Consider the following 20,708-nt stretch of genomic DNA (forward strand, 5'->3'; position numbering starts at 1 on the left):
CTTGTAAATTATGATGTATGGAAAAATATAATACTTTTTTCTTTGTGAAAAGTTTGCCACCTACTTTCTAGGAACAATAGAAATAATTGGAAAAATGTTGAAAGATTCAAATCTATGCATATCTTAAATAAAAATTAATTTGCGAAAGAGTGGGCATGATAGCTGCTAATACTGCTATGCTCCATGCCAAGCCATTGTACACTAAATCCATTTGTACTAATAATTGTATATGTTAAGTCACAGTGGGACTGGGGAAAAACGGAAGCGCGTCCCCTGTGTCGTCCTCTAGGACGACAGGGGAAATCGTAGCTGTTGGCCTAGTGTTCTTCCTCTTTGCCTCCTCTACCCTATCTCCGTCACCGGAGGATGCGGGTCGTTCTCTAGTGTGACACAGGGTAAATTGTAGCTGCTGGCCTAGTGTTCTTCCTCTTTGCCTCCTCTACGCCATCTCCGCCACCGGAGGATGCGGCCGGGCAAATCCCGCGCTACGGTTTTCCTCTAGTGACCTAAAATAAGATCGCTGCCACCCGTAAATGAAATCCATTCGATTTTAAACGACTGTGCAATGAGATTCTCCTCCCTGTGATGGTGCGACGAGAGGTGGCATATATCCGGCGATACATGCTCGGTGGTGGCGGGGATGTACTCCTGCTTTGGCCCCAATGCCTCGATGCCATGGCGCCACATTTTGAGATCCTTTGGCTAGGGGCACCTGGGGGCATGAGCCTGGCTCCTCGCGGCCAGAGAGCGGTTCACAGGTGGAGGGCTAGGTGGACAAGCCGGTACAGATCAAGGTGCGTGTGTGGGACTACAGGTGAAGACCGGGATCTAGCGGAGGTTGGAGCCGTCGACGATGATGCCCGCGGGGGCCGAAACCTTGTTGAAGGTGTCGGCGATGCATCTCACGCTCCCTCCCAAATCACTTGGGGTGGGGGGGGGGGGCTAGACCTGGTTTCTAGGTCAGACCTTGGCGGCGCCTAGCGTGGTGTTCTCCTCCTTGGGGCAACATGTGGGAGTTGGACCTAGCTTGTGGGACCATAGAAAAATAGCGATTTTCGAAGAGGTGGAGCGGATTTGCATCTACCGCGTCGACGATGGCGGGTCTCATCAGTGTTGCACAACTGGGGTCTCAGTGAAGGACGTGATATGATGTACCCGATGGGTTATGGTGTTGTCTAGAGCCGTGGTGGTGTCGATAGCAGGCTTGGCGAGGACTATGAAGATGCCTTCCTTGAATATGGCTCAACGGTTTGACTGTGGCGACGACTTCTGGTGGGTCAGTGGGTGGGGTTTGTTGGACCAGATATGCTCCCGTTTCGCCATAGGGTGACTCAGTGATGCTCCCGACAGCTCACTGGTGGGGCTTTTTGTATGTGTATTCAGGGCATAAGGCGGTAAGGCCCCCATCACATGATCTTCCCCCATTGTCGGGTTCGTAGGTGTTGAGTGGTGCCTTTGGGTTATTTGATGTATACTCTTGCCAGACCTTTTGTTGAATAAAATATAAATTAGTTTGTATGCATCTTTTCGGTGTAGATGCCGAGGGTTCAACCTCGTTATGAAAAAAATATTAAGTCATGTCTAACTATTCGTGCACTTAGTCAAACTAAATTGCCTTGTCAAACAACATCAGAACAGTAGTGATAAAGAAATAGTGCATAAACTTGATAAAGAAACAATCTCATATAATGTAGCCAGTAGCCACTGGCACAATAATTAATCAAAAGATGCAAATATTGAACCATGGTATTGCCATTTAAATAGAAAATAAAAATTTAACCAGATAGTTTCTCCACAAATGCAATCCAAAATACCAATCCATGTAACAACCTAAAACACACTCCTTAAAACTCACTTAACTGAGACGTCCCTAATGTAGAGAAGGTAATCAGGAAAGCACTACAAAAATTCATTGCGAAGAAATGTAAGAGATGAAGTTGCATGCCAAGACTTGAATAGAAGTAAAGAGCTAACATGGAGCATTACTGATCTAGAGTGGTCAAACTTCAACATGTTTATTTTGTTATCTACTACATATACTCAGGCCTCTAACTGCAACATACAAGTAACAAGGGTGAAAACCACATCATGACAGATAAAAAAATAGTGTAATAAAAATAAGAGAGGGAAAAATGCAACACACATTGTGATTCAAATCTAGAGTTATATACCAAAGGTTGCATAATCTCTTGCCCGTGAAGTGCAGCAACATGCATACTTGAATTGTTGTTGAAAAAAAAAACTATATGCATTATAGGTGATAAAAGGATAAACCTAGCCAACACAATAGAAGGGAATCCTTGAAGGTAGAGAGATTTTATTAAAAAAAATTAGTATGAGAATTCCCTGGTGGAAAGAATTTAATTGAAGCTCTTGCCAATTTGTTCCATCCTTAAGCGAGAGGAGATATGTTCAGTGTTTAGTGAAGGTCGATCAATGCTAATGTGGGTGTGTTACATGTGCAACTTGCAAACATTAAATAAAATTAGCCGACTCAAATCTATAGACATTATAAATTTGGAGTTAAATAAAGGGAGAAAGGTGAAAAGAGGAAGGAAAAATGGATGTTTTGGAACTCTTTGCTCTAAAATATAGTACTATATTCCATCAGGAGACATATTTGCGTTGTATTCTTTTTAAGGAATAATCCAACTTGATTGATTAGGTAAGAACAACACATCATAAGGGACAAACTAACACATACATAGGACATTATCGACAACCTTCAATGCGATTTCGATGATAACTATTCTTGCAATTTTTCTCTTTTATTATTATTTATTATTTTCCTTTTCATTTGCCATCCTTTCTTATTTACACCTCTTCATTACCCCCAGTTTTCTTATATTTCTTCATTTAAAATCAGTATTTGGGGTAAAAAATATGGTGATACATTTTTTTTCGAAAACTTCACCGATCTATTAATAATCATCAACAGTAGTACAAAGATGCCTAAAAGTAATAAAAATTACAAATAGGTCATTGAACCACCTAGCGACGACTACATACACTAGCACGAGCCGAAGGCATACCGCTGTCCTCGCCCCTCCATCACCGGAGCCAAGCAAAGCTTGTCGTAGTAAAGCTTGTTATAGTAGATAGACGGGAAGTCGTCGTGCTAAGACCCCAAAGGACCAGCGCACCAGAGCATCAACCATCGCCAATAATGGCAACCGTAGATCGAAAGAGACTGACCTGAAACCACACAATCGAACACGAAAGACCACTGGATCACGGGAGATCCGTCGGACACACAACTCCACACGCCCTCCGCCGACGCTAGATGCACCACCGGAGCGAGGATAGGACGGGGAGGACCTTACTTCAGGAAGTAGCCGCCGCCTCACCAACCCGAAGAAGACACCGAGAACAGATTAAACGAAGAACTAAACCTTCTCGCCAGCGAGAGGCCGCAGTCCGCCACACCTCCAAGACCCCAAGGCCACCAGAGGCGGAGCGGACCGGCAGCGTCGTCGACGAAAGGGACGAAACCCTAGATGAGTTTTTGAGCCACCTCCTGATCGCCTGTGTCTTGTTTCCCGTACCGGTTGAACAGCTCCGCTGCCCTCGTTGAGAAAAGGATTGTATATGATACATTTAAACCATCAATATTTGTTATTTGCGATCTTTTTACTCCCTCTGTTCCGGTTTATTAGTCTTACGCGTATCTTTAGATTGCAATTTAACCAACTTAATATAAGTTTATAGTATATATATATAAGAACATATTAAAAACACAAGCAACAATAAAAGACATATAAACATCCATGCCTATAATTTTTTATTTTAAATTATATTTTATCATTTAAAACTATTTTTCTTCTAATTTACCGTTTCGAGGCGCCTCTAATCCCCAATGTTGTTCGTTCTGTTCTAGGGTTAGCTGTTTCGCTCTTATTATCCCAATATATTCTTTTATTTATTATCTCCCAATTTCCCCCAAATTGTCGGGGATTTGATCCTAATTCCTGACAGTTCAGATCTTCGTCGACCCGCACGACTCTGACAACTGCAATCGCCTCCAAACGAACCCGCCGGCGGCCGCCCCCTCCCATAGCAGGGCCTGCTGCCCCAGGGGAAGAGGCCGGCGGCGTACGCTATGGCCGATGTCCTCCCTGAAGCACCCTACAGAACCCCTCCTGAGGCACCATCTCCCATGAAGCCACCTCGAGGTATATGGCCTCTTCTATTACAATTTTCTTAGATCTGTGTAGGGCCCGTGAGAACAAGTGATTATTCCTTAGTTCTCCAGTTAAGTTCCGTACGGCTAGCTCTATTGAGGAATCCTGGGATTATTTTAAGGGTGATTATGTGTAAGAGAGTTTGGATTACGTATATTAGGCTGTTTGCCAATGCACACAATATCGAAATATATTGCTGATTATTAAAGGATTGTAAATTTAACAGAATTGATATATATGTAAACCTTGGCACAGCCACATATTATGTCACACATCTCCTCTTAGCTTTGTTGTAATGTTTAAAGATCAGGATATGGTGTTTGACCATGGCTGTCAGATGCTGCCTTGTGAAACCATTCTTTTGATGCTTATAGGTCAGAACAGAGGAACGCCAGCATGCAAAATTTAAGATAACAAACAAAAATCGAGATAACATGTGAAACCTGCATAGCTGCATCTGAAGAATATGTCTATTTGGTTAAGGCTGATCATCCAAGTAGAATGTGCTAACTGATTAGAACATTGTATTGTCTCTTGCTTTCCTAAACAGTAACACCAGCTAACTCCTAGGCATACATGCATGTAAAGTTTGAAATTCTCGTGCACAAAACTAGGTTATCAGTAAGGCTATCAACAAATTACAGTTAACATCACTTGATTCCCTAAACTGTACCATCATTTTTTGAACAACAAATAGAAACTCCACCAAGAAATGCAAATGCTTTAGTGGTATAGTACAAATGAAATTTTACACCATATCCCATTGAACCGAAATGCATGATGAAATATCAGGATATAGTCCTACCTTGGTCAAAATGGTTATATTGCCACATCATAGCGCGTCTGCAGTTCTGAAGAGGCTTTTCTCAGACGTACCTTTTGTGCAGTGCCGTACCATATATCACAAACCAGTCGTAGCACAATTTTGTTAACTATGGTTCACTCATACCACTTCACTAGAAAAAATATTTCAGATTAGTTTGCTCCTAGTTCTCCAAAATTTTCCTTTAAGTGTCTTTATGTGTGTGTGTGTGTATGTGTGTTGTTACCACGCATTATGTATTCTCCTCCATTACTTTTGAGAAGTATAATATTCTGCACCTTTTATGTCCATTCAGCATTGATTCTCTACTTGTGTTTTTCATGACCTCTTTGATTATTTGTTTCTTCAGTTCATCCAGAACGCAATTTCTCTCCACCAATATTATTCTTGTATTTATGCGTTATTGTTTCTAACTCCAGGTGAGGTTGTAGACATGGATTTTAGAAAGCACCAACCTTCTGGTAATGCAACCACTATTGGTATGGTGCCCCTGGATTTTCCAAGCCAGGCACTTGAGATGGTTAATTCTGTGAATCAAGTGATTTCAGAAGATGTACCATGCGAGACTCCCGTTGATATTGATATGAAGGAACTTTACTTCCTCATCATGCACTTTTTATCACATGGTCCATTCAAGCGGATTGCTGGAGAACTGTGCAATGAACTCCAGGAGCATCAGCTGCTACCTAGAAGATATCATGCTTGGTATTCTCGTGGTGGTTTTCATAGTGGCGAAGAAAAAGATGATGGTGTATCACTCCCTTTGGGTTACCTAAAGTTAGTTGAGAGGTAGAAATACGTTACTCTACTTTTTGTTCAGTTTGCATCCATTATTATTCATTGTCAATCTGAATCATTTTTGTTGCGACTAAACATTTATGACAGTGATGAACTCTAGTAGATTCTGCATGTAATGAAGAACTGGAGATGCTTCCAAGTTGTTTAGAATTGATTTGGGAAACAGATAAATACTTATTTAGTATATAATGGAGATATCTCAATTTGTTTTCTCTTGTGGAGTTCATATTTCCTCCAGTATTTCTAATTTGTTAATGACGTTCCTCACTCAGTACCTTGTGGGACTAATCTAGAGCTGATGGAACTTGTGATTCTTAATCTAGTTACTTTATAGAGGCCAGATATATAAGGTATATAATAATTAGAATAGTGGGTAAACACACGAAAAGGTCCGGTTTGAACCTGGGTGCATGTGAACCCTAGTTGGAAATACATTTTCCAAATGTTAAAAAATTCTGAAATAAAAATATCCGGGTACGTACGCATGTTTCATGTGTGCGTAGAAAGTTTTCGCGGAGAAACCACTTTTTTATTTCAGAATCTAAAAAAGACAAAATACGTCACATATATACTGCTATATAGCCCTGCAAAATTTCACTTTTTTGCCGAGACAAAATAAAAGGTTTTTTCGTCACGAAACTCATGTCCAGGGCACATATTTGAGATCATCTGGGAAATCATTTTGTGTTTCAATTTTTAAAACATGTTTTGACATCACAAACGGAACTTTTCAAAAAGTGGGTTCACATGCCCCCATGTTCCATATATGCACACTCGTAAACACACAAATTAAAATGATCTCACCTTTGCAGAACAGTTAACTCTATCTGCCTTTTTTCCCTTAACCATCGCATACAATTGAGGTTTTTTGCTTGTTTTAATTTTTTATGTTGCTTATTTGTAGATATCCCCACATCGGTAAAGACCACTTGCTGAAGCTTTTAAATCAACTCATGGTTAGTTCCTGCCGCCCAGGCAGCTTGATTGGAGATGTGTCTTCAAATGCTGCTGATGTTCCAACCCTTCTTGGCTCCAACTCATTTTCCCTTCTTGCATGTACGTCTGTTCTCCCTGTCTCTTGAGCTAGTATAACACCATTAGTCACAACTTTGTGTTTCGGTTTTGAAGTTTAAAAATTTGGTTTGTGTTTAGCAAATTCAGTTTTATTACTTTAATGTGCTGATGCATTTTTGGATCCTTCAGCTGACAGGGCCAGGAAAGACAAGGAAACTCCCAGCTTGCCAAGGTATCTCCGTTGGCCGCATATACAGGCTGATCAAGTTCATGGTTTGAGTTTGAGAGAGATTGGTGGTTTCACTAAGAATCATCGAGCTCCATCTGTCCGTGCGTCATGCTATGCCATTGCGAAGCCAGCTACGCTTGCTGAAAAGATGCAGATTATAAAGAGATTGAGGGGACATCAAAATGCTGTGTATTGTGGTTCGTTGAAATTTCTCGTTTCCCAAATTTAATCATGTTGAAGTAAAATATTGAATATTGGCAAAACTGTCTCCTGGAAACTCCATTCCGGCAACATTTTCTGAAATAACAAAAAAATGCTTGCTGAAACTATAATATAAGTTTGTAGCCAGGTTGGCTGGTGATCCATGTGCTGTCGTGTTGATCTTGTGGGCATGTTTATAACGGTTTTCATCCAGTTTTCCAAAATTAACTGGACAATTATTTTCTTCTTAATTAATGAAAATGATAAGTCTTTTGCCTTGTTTAAAAAAAAAATCTGATTTGTCTCTGGTACACTACAGAATTGTGATCATCTGTGGAACACACTGGCCAATACAATAATAACTTTACGAATTATATGAGAGAAGTGTGCAACCTTAGTGAGCCTACTTGTTATTGCCATCTTGCATACCACACAAACACACTGTACATGAATCCTCTAGCTGTGTCTGTGGTAGAGGGCACTCAAATGTTTGATGCCAATGGTAAAAATCAAACTTTTTACCCCTCTTTACTCTAAAATAGTGCACTGTGCTTCATCGCAATACCACCATTTTTGTAGTACTTGTGAGTAAAGTTGTTTCTCTATGGAATGCCAAAGTGTTCATGAGCCAATTTTTCCTTTAATATTTGGAGTTCTGTTCATATCTCAGTTGATACTCTTAATGCCATTGATATGTCTGTCCATGCTTTGTATGAATTGAATATGCAAGCCAATTTAATATTTTTGGGAAGTTTCTACAGAGCTTATGTTTTAGGGTTCACCCAACAAAAATGCCCGCTTGTTCGAAAGATCATATTGTTGCCCCAACTTATTTTCAAGCTGCTGCTTTGTTGTTTTGGTCCAAACAATCATAGTTACCCATCTGTATATTTCCCCCTTTATCTGCTGCAATGTTTTTCACACTGTTCCTGTTTCCCTGCAGCTACTTTTGATCGCACAGGGCATTATGTTATTACTGGTTCTGATGACCGCCTTGTTAAAATTTGGGCAATAGAAACAGCATTTTGTCTGGCTAGCTGCCGAGGTCATGAAGTAAGTTTTTCTTATTGCAATGAAACATATAAATATTCACAACCTTTCATTCAATTACCTTCCATTTTCCAAATTTAGGGTGATATTACTGACCTCGCGGTGAGTTCCAACAATGCTGTGGTAGCATCTTCGTCCAATGATTTTATTATTAGAGTGGTAAGATTGCTAGGTTCTGTACTTTCAAAGAAGTCATGACATCGTTTTTCTTATTTTTATGTTTAATGAATGTCCACTAATGTAGTGGCGTATACCTGATGGCCAACCGATCTCAGTATTGAAGGGGCATACAGGGGTTGTAACTGCCATTGCATTTAGTCCAAGGACAGGTGCTGCTTTCCAGCTATTGTCGTGAGTGTTTTTTTTTCCTTCTTTTCTATGGTAGTATTTTAACGGAAGGTTTTTCCTGATAGTGTAGTTATTTTGTTTTTTAAAATTATTTTAGTTTATGATTATACATAGTTACATACTAACTGGATGGCAACAGCTGTATACAAAGGAAAAAAAAGTGAACCTGGTACTATATGTCATGTCCACTCTGCATTAGTTTCACTGGAGCAAATGCTTATTTGTATGAAGTTCAAAGCTAGGTTTGCCAAGTTACACAGGAACAAACCGAACGAATCTTAGATAAATTATTTGATGTTTTTTTTTTCATTTTCATTCTACCTAAATTTTATCAGATGTGTGAAAGTTATATTTTCTTTTCATGTTCTTGTGTTAAAACCTCACCAATGGTTTGCTCGATGTACTTAATATTTTTATAGGGATTTGTGTCCAATTTAAGTTATTTGCTCCCCCTGACTTGCCACATAATATTGAGGAGCAGGTCGTCAGATGACGGGACATGTAGAATTTGGGATGCTAGATATTCTCAACAATCTCCACGAATATATACACCAAAACCTCCTGATGTTGTCCCTGGTTAGTTCATTGAAGCGTGTCTATTTCGTTTGCATGGGTAATGCCTACATTTATTTATTCCAACCACATGGTGTTGATGTTAGGAAAGAGTGGTGATGCATCTTCGAGTGCTGTTCAAGTTCAACCAACAAATCACCAAATCTTATGTTGTGCATTCAATGCTAATGGAACTGTGTTTGTTACTGGAAGCTCAGACACCTTTGCAAGGGTATGTGTTCTTGTTACCTGTGATCTTCTGATTTAGGTACTAAAAGGTGAGTTGCCTTTTTTCATCAGAAGTGTTTATTTCAGGTGTGGAATGCCTGCAAGAGTTTTTCTGAGCAAAATGACCAACCAAATCATGAGATGGATGTATTATCGGGTCACGAAAATGATGTAAACTACGTGCAGTTTAGTGGATGTGTTGTATCTAGATCCTTTTCATCGGACAGCAGTCACACCACTAAGGAAGAAAATAACCTTAAGCTAAGAAATTCATGGTAAGTATTTTTTGTAGTCATGTAGTAGTCAATCCTTCAGTTTATTCACCTCATGCCTTACACGTTTTTAGTGGTTTGGTAGTTCATTCAGTTTTTCTAATCTCATGTCCAACTGGTGGATTTTGTTGGCCTCAGCAGTTAGTTTGTCTCCTTTTGTCAGGTTCACACATAATATTGTTACCTGCTCTCGTGACGGCAGCGCAATTATATGGGTTCCACGATCTCGGAGATCACATGTAAGCTAATGGGACCTAAAGCTCTATGGTGTTGCATCTGACAAACATTGTTTCAATACATTCTGTATATATGGTGATCTGTATAACTGGCCATTCGTAATACATATTTTCTCTTCAGTAATAATGCCCATTATATTCTGAAACATTATGTTTTCCCATTGTGTCACATGTCGAAGCACTAGATGTTGTATGGTAAGAGCTGGTATAAAAGCAACTTGCTACAGCAGCTAGCTAAATTATGTGCCTTTGTAAAATGGTTATTGCAGGTTTTATGGCTGGTCAATTGTATTACCAGCCGTTATATAGTATTATTATTTTATCTTGTAGTTCCATTCGATATAATCGATTGCATAACTTGTTCCCTGCACTAACCCTAGGGAAAGATTGGACGCTGGACACGTGCTTACCATCTCAAGGTTCCCCCACCTCCAATGGCTCCTCAACTGCTTCGTGGTGGTCCACGTCAAAGATATCAGCCAACTCCTCGTGGTGTCAATATGATTGTTTGGAGTTTGGACAACCGCTTTGTGCTTGCTGCTATCATGGGTATCTTTGCTCTACTTCGTGTATTTTCACTGTGATCATAGTGATATGACCTTTCTTTATTCCAGTGTTTGTATATGTTGCCATTGTGGCTCCTAGTATTCCTAGCATGTGTGGACACTTGATCTTGTCATTGCATGATTAATTTTTGTCTCATCGTTCTCATTTGTATCTACCCCGTTAAAAAATACCTTACATTGTGCAGATTGCAGAATTTGTGTCTGGAATGCTTCTGATGGGAGCTTGGTACATTCACTGACTGGCCATAAGGAATCGGTAAGCGTGCACCATGAGTTTATGCATTAATGTAACTTCTGGTCAATGACTTGTTATTGCATGTTGACACAGTATGGTTTTCGCGCATGACATTTTTGTACAAGCTAGGTGCATATGTGTGAACTTTTTCGCTGGCAACTCATAACTGGCACCTTATTCATCATATACTAATGAAAATACAATGAAGTAAACTTGTGTTTTCTTAGCATGGATTAGAGATGATAAAACATATTTGGAACAGAAAAACTAGGACATGGTGGTTTTGGAGGTGTTAAACTTAAAATTGTATGAAGTACGTGTGAAACTTTTTTGCTGGCAACTCATTACTGGCACCCTATATTCATCAGAGAACTAATGAAATACAGTGAAGTAACTTGGTTTCTTGGCATGGATTAATGATAATAAAACATAAGTGGAACAGAAAAACTAGGATTAAATATTATAAACATAAGTGGAACAGAAAAACATAGGGACATGGTGGTTTTGGAGGTGTTAAACTTAAAATTATATGAAGAATATGAAACTCTAAGTCGCATTGTAAACTCTTGCCGTACACAATTGAAGAATTTTTTTTTTCTCTCAGTTCTTTTGGTTTTAGTTTTTGGTGTGTAAAGGTTTCCATTGACTAGTTGGAATAGTATCGTCCTTAACCTCAATGATGTTTTGATTTATATTTGATCTGTCCATTTGACATGAATCATTAAAAACCTATTTTACTCGTGCTGATGTACTAACTCTTTGTCCTATGTCACTGTTGATCTTTGTAATGAGCATTGTAGGTATAGAAATGGCTCTGTTGGTGTAGTCCTGTCAAAGTTGCATAAATTTCCATGTACATTTCTAATATTTTGCATGCATTAAACTACGTTGTGATTTCTCTTCTCTTTAATAATTTTGTCTGCTCTTAATTATTTAACTTCTTTTTTCTCGAACGATTCACCTCTTCATAAAGTATTTTTCTCATTAAAAATTTGTTTTTAACAGACATTTGTTCTTGATGTGCATCCATTCAACCCCCGTATAGCAATGAGTGCTGGGTATGATGGAAAGACAATCATCTGGGATGTAAGTTCCTAATAAGATCTCTTTAATCTTAACCACTATTTCAATCTTGAAAAACATGTTTTTTCCCTATCCAGATATGGGAAGGAAAACCTGTACAGATCTATGAAACTGGCCACTTTAAGCTAGTAGATGGGAAGTTCTCTCCGTAAGTGTCACTGCAAAATTTCTTCACATTCTCAATAAAAGGAACCTTTTCTTTTGGCCCTTGAGAAAATGTAAATTCTTAACTATGACATATGATTGAAATTATTGGTGTTAAGTTTTGTAATAGCACACGAGGGGATTACTTCTAAATTTTATGTATGTTCCATGCAAGTTTAGGAATATTGGGATGCTTTCCTAGTAAAACTTTTGAGAATGTTTTGTGGTGTGAGAAACAGGTCTGTTCAGAAGTAATCCCCCTTTTTTTATTCTGCTGTTTTTTTTTACTTATTCTATTTTCGTTTCCACAAATAACTTGATCAGATTGCGTTGATCAGCCAGAGAAGTGCAGTATTCAATATATCAATCGCGTAGAGGTGGAAATAAATTAACTGAATGAAAATGGACCTTTGATTGAGGAATATCTATGGATACAGTTTGAGTCGTAGTTGACTGTTCTTCAATATCAAAGTTTCTTGAGAGTCGCAGTTATCACTTTTGGAAGCTATGATCCTTTAGCGATGCCTTTTTTTTTTCATGATCTGACTTGAGTTATTTCTGTGTAGTGTTGGAATGTTAACAACTTGAATTAGAAACAGACATCGTTACTATGCCAACCATTTCAATTACCATAGATTGCTGAATTTTATTTATCTGTCATGTTGTCCTGATGTGTTGCTGAATGGTCATTTAGGGATGGAACGTCACTTATCCTCACTGATGAAATCGGGCAAATATTCATTATTGGTACAGGGCAGGGTGAGTCCCAGAAGGATGCGCAATGTGATCAGGTACACAAATTGTTACTGATCAATTTATTGGGGACAATGCCTAGTGCAAACTAATGTTGGTTACAAGCATGCAAATTATCACCATCTTTTGATCATGTGTTATGGTTGGATGAAGCACGGTTAGATTCGACTTAAATCAGTTTCATCATGGTTTAGCTTTATATTCTGTTAGATCCTTAGGGGTTATTTACATAATTATCCATCCCTGTGGTGCTTTAATCCCCTACACTTAGTCCACCGGAAGCTCATCCAGCAGCTCACATTCAGAGTTTGCATGACTGTACCCAGATATGTTTGCACTGGATACTCTCCCTGTTTGAAGAAATATGCCACCTTTTATTCATTCATTGATGCTTACTATTATTTTTTTTCTCCAATAGTTCTTTCTTGGAGACTATCGACCCCTTATTCAAGATACAAATGGAAATGCTATTGATCAGGTTCGTCCAATATGAATCATCTGTCCTTTGCATTCTCATTAGATGGTTGAGTTGTTTTGTGTATTTGAAATGTAGATTTCTTTTTCAATTTGATAGCTGTTTCAAATATCTGTTTCTAAAACAGAACAAAAATCATTTTGTTATGTTCTGAAGATCTGACGCATGAAGTTTTCATTGGGTACTGCGTTCTAGAAAATTCTTAGACTCGTGCTTTCGTGATAGTATATTTTTGCTTGTTAGTGAAGTAACATTATGCTAAATGATTTGATTTGGACTCCTTGCTATTTGGTAGCCTCTTTGTGAGTGCCAGCTATGTTATTAAGAATACCACATCGTACTGCCATGACAGTCTACTTGTGAAGTGTTGCCATCTCAACAGCTAAGCAAGGTGGATTATGAAAACTGTCAAATCTTGTTTCTAGTGTGAGGACTGCACTGCTGATTGGCTGAAAGTTTGACTTTGATGGCAATCATCAAAGTATACGACATTCAAGTTCTGTTATTGCATACTAGTTATTCCCAAAAAAGGGGTATTGAGTCCTGATCACATGTGCCTCTGTGAAACTGTTTTTCCTCTGTTATTTAAGTGCATCATGAGCTACCAGGTTTTCTTTATGCTGCTTTTGCTTAATGTATCCAGGAAACACAGCTCACACCTTATAGGAGAAATATTCAAGACCTTTTGTGTGACTCCGGTATCTAACTTCTCTATGTTCTTATTCTCCTTACAGTATAGTAATCTTACTGGTTGCACGTGCTTATATTTGTTATTTGCTAATTGCAGGTATGATACCATACCCAGAGCCTTTTCAAAGCATGTACCAGAAACGTCGGTTAGGTACCCTGGGTATAGAGTGGCGACCTCCCTCTGTAAATTTTGCTGTTGGCCCCACTTATAATGCAAGCACTGGCGAATACCAAATCATCCCAGTTATTGATCCAGATAGGTGGGAACCACTTCCAGAGATAACAGACTTCATTGATCTTGAACCAGAAAATGAAGTTATCTCTGATGATACTGATTCTGAGTACGATGGCTTGGATGACAAGTCTAGTGAAGGGGAACAGGAAATTTTGAGTGGGGATTCCTCTGATGCTTCATACTCAAGTGCAGAGATTGATGAGAATAACCTTAGAAATACTGCTAATCTTCGCAGATCTAGAAGAAAGAAGAAACAATCTGATGTAAGAGGCAACAGTCAAGATCATTTCAACTTCCTTTATGTTACATTCTAACCTTTCAACTTGTTTTCCTTTTGTTTCACTTTTACAGGCTGATCTTGTTACTTCATCTGGTCGGCGAGTTAAGAAAAGAAATTTGGATGACCATGATGTGGCTAATGTGTCAAGGCCACATAGAAGTAGCAAATCTAAGACTGGGCGCCTTAGTAAAAGGAAAAGATCACCTGAATTTAGGGGATTGCGGCCACAAAGACGTGCTGCTCGCAATGCGCTCAGTTTTTTCACAAAGGTAGGAGCTTCAACAGAAGATTATGAAGATGACTCAGAGAACAGTCTCTCAGACACTGAATTGAACACAGAAAGCACTGAAGCTGAGCAGTCAGCATGGTATAGTCAGCCAAGACTTGGTAGAGACAGTAACCAACATGATTCAGATGTTGCACAGCCTTCTCATTTCCCTGAAACTCGGGAAAGTTGTGGAAATAATAGAAAACTTGTCCTGAGGATACCACGCCGTGATTCAGAAATCCAATATCCTTCAATGGTGCCACTTGCGGCGACTGGACACGGAGCAGTTGAGCCGGAACCAGCTTTTGAGCCTGGAAGTTCCTCTGCTTGCAAGGCTGAACTACCAGCAGATGGAGGTCAAACTGCAACCTCTCTATCTTCTGTTCATAGTTACAACACAATCAAGTGGGGCGAGGTTAAGCTGCGATCAAAGCGCCGCAGGTTTGGTGATTCTTCTACTGGAGACACACGACCCTCTTCAAATAATGCAGTTTCACAGGATGTTGGCGAGTCTTGTAGTCAGAAGACACCTCATGAATATGGTAATGGCAGCCAGCAAACAGTTGAGCAGAATGTACAAAGGAGTCAACATGCAATTTGTCTGGATAGCATCCATGAAAACCATGACACTGATGTTCATAGTGAAGGTAATTTTCCTGGTGAAGAAAGGATAACTAACAACAATGATACATATGCAGAGGAAGTAAATAACAAAGAATGCAACCAACAGTTCCACAGTACTTCTCAGCCTGCCTCTAAACTGAAGTTGGTCAGTTCAAGAGGCTTTACAGATGGAACAAGTTCATCAGACAAGTCAAAGGCTACTGCAGTAGGGAGTGACATGAACTTTCCGCATCATAAAGTTTCCATGCAGCATGATCAGGCTTCTGCCACCGATAAAAATAGCACTGCCTTCCCTAATGCGTCTAGAAATTTCCAGGAATGCACAGGTAAAAGTACTGGTTTGCATGATTCAAGAAGATTGCACTTTGAATCTGCAAAGACGTACGGTGCAGTGTACAGAAGGAAAAATCTAAGTAAGCAAAAGAAGAGCTTGGATTCAGATTCTCATGGAAATGGAGATAGTACTTCCGTCTCCAACGTCTCCAACGATGATGGTGGGCATCAACCTCCAGACTGCAGCCCTGTTGCAACTGGTACAGGTAGTTTACGAAGAAGCGTAAGGAGGTCATGTGCATACACTGATAATGGTAGAGCAAGGGATACTATCTCTCATGTGAAAAATTCGTCCCATGAAGCATCAACTAGCGGGAGACGAATTGTTACAGATGGGCGTGAGTGGGGATCAACATCAAAGACTGCTAGTTTAAGGTCTACTAGGAACAAAAGAGGGGGTTGCAATTCTCCTGATACACATCAATTGGATAAAAAGCAACAAACATCCTTGAAATGTTGGTTGATGTTGCTGGAGCATGAAGATATTTACCGTTATATTCCTCAACATGGCGATGAGGTTATGTACTTGCGCCAGGTAATGTTATTTTATGTTTTATTTTATGGTCTGAAACTACTTTGAACTGCAAAAAAGCTAAAAAAAAAGAGATCATGTGTCCCCACAAGTTCCCACTTCTAAGCACCCCGGTTGTAAGTTAACTAGTTTATGGTAAGGAAAAGCATGCGTAGTGAATTACATTTAAACACACAGGCCATTGTGACTCCCAAAGTAATATTTATGAGGTATTCTTATGATATTTTCTGTGTGCTTGTTCTTTCTTGCAGGGCCATGAAGAATATCTTAGTAGAATGCGATTATCGGGTATTTGCCCATGGAATCGGATTAAAGGCCTCAAAGCTGTAGAGCTTTGCAAAATTCAGGGTCTTTTGTATACAACTTATGGAGGGTCTGGTGAAAGCTGCTGTAAGTTAAAACTTAAATTCATCGATGACACTTCAAGCGGATTTGGGAAAGAATTTACCATCACACTGCTTGAGCCGGTTGATTTCCCTGATTTTCTTGTGGAAAGAACACGGTTTGAAGCTGCTATTGCACCGAACTGGGTTGTCAGAGATAGGTGCAGAGTTTGGTGGGCGGATGATGGGGAGGAAGGAGGAAGCTGGTGGGAGGGAGGGGTGTCGGCAATAAGAGCTAAGTCAACTGATTTTCCTGAGAGTCCATGGGAGAAATATGTCATACAATATGAGAATGATGGTTCTGAACATCTGCATAGCCCCTGGGAGCTCCATGATGCTGATAACCCGATGGTTCCATGGAAGCATCCACATATTGATTCCAGTATCAGGAATAAATTGTTATCAGCAGTGACCACTTTACAGAAAATGTGTCACACAAACAAGGTAAAGTTAATATATTTTCATGCTTTTTGGCTACTTTTTTGTTGTTGTTTTAACTTCCTACATTATTTCTTAATGGATGTTCAGGATCACTATGGCGTTCTGAAATTAGATACTGTCACAGGGAAATCAGATTTCATAAACAGGTAACTCTTGTATAAATGCATTTAGTGCGATAAATTTGGATGTGCTTATTTCATTTAGCAAAGAGAAGTGTAAATAATGACTAATGGAAATTAATCCCCATACGGTATATAATTTAAAGTAGAGATGCAAGTTGGTCAATAATAGGGTTGACCACCCTAATGTTGACCCACTTGCATCTCTAATTTAAGGGTAAACGTTGTCAAACTACCTTTATGGTTGGTGAGTTTTGTAGCAAGCGTGGATATCAGATTTTGCAAATTGACATCAGTAGTTGCTAGGTGTACCTACCTCTACAAGGCATGTTTTCCACTTCAAGTACGAGTCATGGTTGTTATTGTTAGAACAATTTGTTGATAATTTTTTAAAACAAGATTGGTGAACATACCGTTCTGTTTTGTACATGGTGTCTTTGTATTAAAATTTTCGCTATTTACTCCTTTCATCCATATATGCTCGTAGGTGTATCTAGAATATCAGGAGGCCGTTTGTATTTGTGTGCATCTTTATTTCATAACGAACTTTCATTGTACCTGTCCTGGAAGGTTCTGTTGCATTACATACACTCCAAAAATATCACCGAGTACCTTTTTAAGATTTGACTCCTTGCCTCACCATTGTTGGTTTGAAGAACTATTTCGTATGGAATCTATTAGTTGCTTTTTTGTTTATGAAAATAATATATGTCTTAAAAGTTGTTTTCCTGCACAATTTCTTCTTTAGGTTTCCTGTCCAGTTTTCCATTGAGGTGATCAGGGCCAGACTGCATAACAACTACTATAGAACTGTGGAGGCTGTCCAACATGATGCCACTGTGATGCTTGAAAATGCTGAGTCTTACTTTTCGAAGAACTCTGAAATGACGAAAAAGATTCTCAGGCTATTCGAGTGGATCCAAGATAAGATTCTATCACTGTAGGGAAAGGTGCTCTATATCCGCAATTAGCGTTCTTCCTTTTTTATGGAAGAATTTGATTCTAAGATGGTGGGATGATTCTTCGGTGTGTTGAGGCATAGTTTTGTTAGAGAAATGAGCTGAAGTAGTTGGCTGGTTGGGATGAAGTTTTTTCCTTGTGTTTCCTCATATCAATTGATCTCCTCTGACTCCCTGTTGCCGTCAAGAGAGACGGATTTGTCCCATTGGACAAAACGTAGTTTTTTTTTTTTGAACAAAGGCAAAAAAGAAGTTTAGAGAGTTACTAGAGAAGATGCTAGCGAGTAAAGTCTAGTGGAGAGAAAAATGGATACCCGATTATTGGATTTGTATAGACCATTGTGCATCATCATGAATAAAAAGAAGGCAGAGAAAGTTTTGTGACCATCCGTCAGTGTGATGTATATACCACATTGAGTTGATCAGAAGTCGGTGAGTAACTTGTCTCGCGTGAATTGATCAGAAGTCGGTGAGTAAATGCTGTGCGGCGCAATTGGATAGTAGGAATACTCTGTAATTTGAAGATTCGTTGAAATGCATTTTACGTTTTGTGAAGCTGTACAGTGGGAGTGACCCCACAGGAAGAAGGGAAAAGTGGCCTGGTCAAAGCGGCAAGAAAATGTCATGGGCCTGTAAACTGGGAATGATGTCCAGCACGAAATAGCAGCCCACATTAGTGATAGAACACACTCGTCAAGCGAGGTGGCGCCTGGCCTGGGGTTGAACCATATGATTCATCGACGGCGATTTGTCCAGTGCGAGCGTGTGGAGTGTGGACGACTAGCATGCAGCCCCTGGTTGGTTTTCGTGGAGCACGAAGTGGTCAAAACTGATGTAATCTTCAGGTGGTTCCTCCACTAAGTTTCATCGGTTCGTAGCAGAAAAGCACGCCGTGAATTAAGTCGTATGTTTTTTTTTCCAACAGAAAAGTCCCGGCCGTGCCAAGGGTCGATCGAAACCAGCAGAGCTCACGCAAACGTTGCGGCGGCCGCTGGTTTTCGACGCGATCACACGGGTGTAGTACGTGAGCACGTCGGGTTTTGGCCGTTTTCCTGCAACAAAAGCACTGGCGCCGTCGTCCTCCTATATCGTCTCATCCGCGTCCGCTCCAACTGGCCGGCGCTGTACCACCACGATCGATGTTGCCGTATGTGTCCAGCTACAAATCATGGCGTCCCTCGAAACAGAACAAAAGCCATTGACCCACTGTCTTTCAGCGTCTAGCACTTGCATGTCCCACGGTGCGAGCCTGCAGAGGCTTAATTAAGTTAGTGCTATCTTTGCAGGTCGCATTATCAGCTAGCTGTTTGGCCTCCGTACCTGAGAAAGTGTTCCTTTTCGTGAGAGATCATAATGATGGGTTTGCCCCGTGAAGAGACTAGTAATACGAATGCTAATTATTAGGCAAATTTGGGCTCTCGATCAACAAACAGAATATTCAGGTGTACGTCGTAATCCAAATTTTCAACTGTACTAACACGTCTGCGCTCCTTGGTTCTAGACTTGTAGTCATCATGAAACAAAAATCGTTTCCCGCATGAGCTTTTCTCGAGTTCACATTTTAACATCGAACCTCTACCAGAAAAGGACCAAGTGGAAGTATTTGGTAGGAAGGATCAACAAGAAAAGAAAGAAAGGAAAAATAGTGACAGTCAAATTATTCAACCTAGCACCTACTACTTTTTGTAAGACAATAGAAGAATAATGCCCACTTCTTTTGGACTTATAGGAGGGTTTCTCCACGAAGCTATTTTCTCCATGCCTTTTTTTCTCTCTAATAAAAAGGGAAACATTCTCCGGCCTTTACATCTAAATGGTGCAAATTTTTTTTGTATGCCTCCCACAACTTCTGACGTCCGTCTCTCGAATTTGTTTAGGCTTCTGGATTAGTCTTTCTAATACTCTCTCCGGCTCTGAACACTTGTCACATTTTTAGGCAAAAAAATATGTTAAAGTATATCCAGATTCATTCAACCTGCGACAATTATTTAGGGCCGGAGGGAGTGGATGTGGTGGTGATGGTGGCCACTCCCATTACCTCACCTGGTTGCTCCTCTTCTTCAACTCCGGGCACATACTCTTGAACCAACAACACCCTTGTTGGCATCTTGTTGTTAAGGAAGTTCTCGCTGCCGAAGTTTTTGATGGGGGAGTACTTGGACCTGTCCTTTGGAGACGAGTTGGCCATCATTTCTCCTTCTTTTTTTCTCAAATGTGCATTCGGCAATGAAGTGACTCACATTTTCTTATTACGATCTGATGCTCTTCTAATTATATTAAAGTCACCGGCAAGCATAAACAGAAGGGAGTTACTATCGAGGATGTGAACCAACTCAACTAAAAATTGAAACTTTTCCTTAGCGCAAGAAGCACCATTCACATGGACAAGGTTCCACTTGAATGGTGTCTCCTTATCCACTAAAACCATTTTGGTAAAAATATATGCATGTATTGCATGTATCGACACCAACTATGTCTTCTCTAACACCAATAAGGAGCCCACCAGATGCGCCTCTAGCTGCATCAACTAAATTCTATTTAGTTAAAAGAAATAAACAGTCGGTAATATAAATAATCAAAGGGAAAGAGGCCATGTGTGACTTCGGTACAGCCCAGTGTTGCCCCTCCACAGTCTATGAGCCCTCCTTGGCCAAAG

At 39.9% G+C, this 20,708-nt stretch overlaps 1 protein-coding gene across 2 annotated transcripts; it reads left to right on the forward strand.

Moving 5' to 3' along the window:
• Positions 1 to 3,919: 3,919 nt before the first annotated feature.
• Positions 3,920 to 18,439, forward strand: LOC124669219 (bromodomain and WD repeat-containing protein 3-like). 2 transcript variants are annotated; one of them, XM_047205880.1, is made up of 23 exons: positions 3,920 to 4,172; positions 5,424 to 5,793; positions 6,707 to 6,858; positions 7,006 to 7,242; positions 8,190 to 8,299; positions 8,378 to 8,455; positions 8,541 to 8,647; positions 9,126 to 9,220; positions 9,304 to 9,428; positions 9,512 to 9,699; positions 9,860 to 9,935; positions 10,313 to 10,481; positions 10,684 to 10,754; positions 11,739 to 11,819; positions 11,894 to 11,964; positions 12,655 to 12,751; positions 13,132 to 13,191; positions 13,832 to 13,886; positions 13,976 to 14,376; positions 14,465 to 16,153; positions 16,402 to 16,977; positions 17,062 to 17,120; positions 17,842 to 18,439. In XM_047205880.1, the coding sequence occupies exons 1-23, from the start codon at positions 4,100 to 4,102 to the stop codon at positions 18,035 to 18,037; spliced, it is 5,136 nt and encodes a 1,711-aa protein (XP_047061836.1). In that variant the 5' UTR covers positions 3,920 to 4,099; the 3' UTR covers positions 18,038 to 18,439. The 2 variants fall into 2 exon arrangements, with proteins under 2 accessions (XP_047061836.1, XP_047061837.1); XM_047205881.1 differs by lacking the exon at positions 3,920 to 4,172 and adding an exon at positions 4,591 to 4,658.
• The last annotated feature ends 2,269 nt before the right edge of the window (positions 18,440 to 20,708 follow it).

The sequence above is a fragment of the Lolium rigidum genome, chromosome 7 (assembly GCF_022539505.1).
Source record: "Lolium rigidum isolate FL_2022 chromosome 7, APGP_CSIRO_Lrig_0.1, whole genome shotgun sequence".
Classification (NCBI taxonomy): domain Eukaryota; kingdom Viridiplantae; phylum Streptophyta; class Magnoliopsida; order Poales; family Poaceae; genus Lolium; species Lolium rigidum.

Bases quoted from the DNA above. Each gene is read 5' to 3' on its own strand.
- LOC124669219 (XM_047205880.1), top strand. From the start codon at position 4,100: ATGGCCGATGTCCTCCCTGAAGCACCCTACAGAACCCCTCCTGAGGCA. The intron at 8,300-8,377 runs GTAAGTTTTTCT...TTCCAAATTTAG, and splicing joins CTAGCTGCCGAGGTCATGAA to GGTGATATTACTGACCTCGC. The intron at 11,820-11,893 runs GTAAGTTCCTAA...TTCCCTATCCAG, and splicing joins GAAAGACAATCATCTGGGAT to ATATGGGAAGGAAAACCTGT.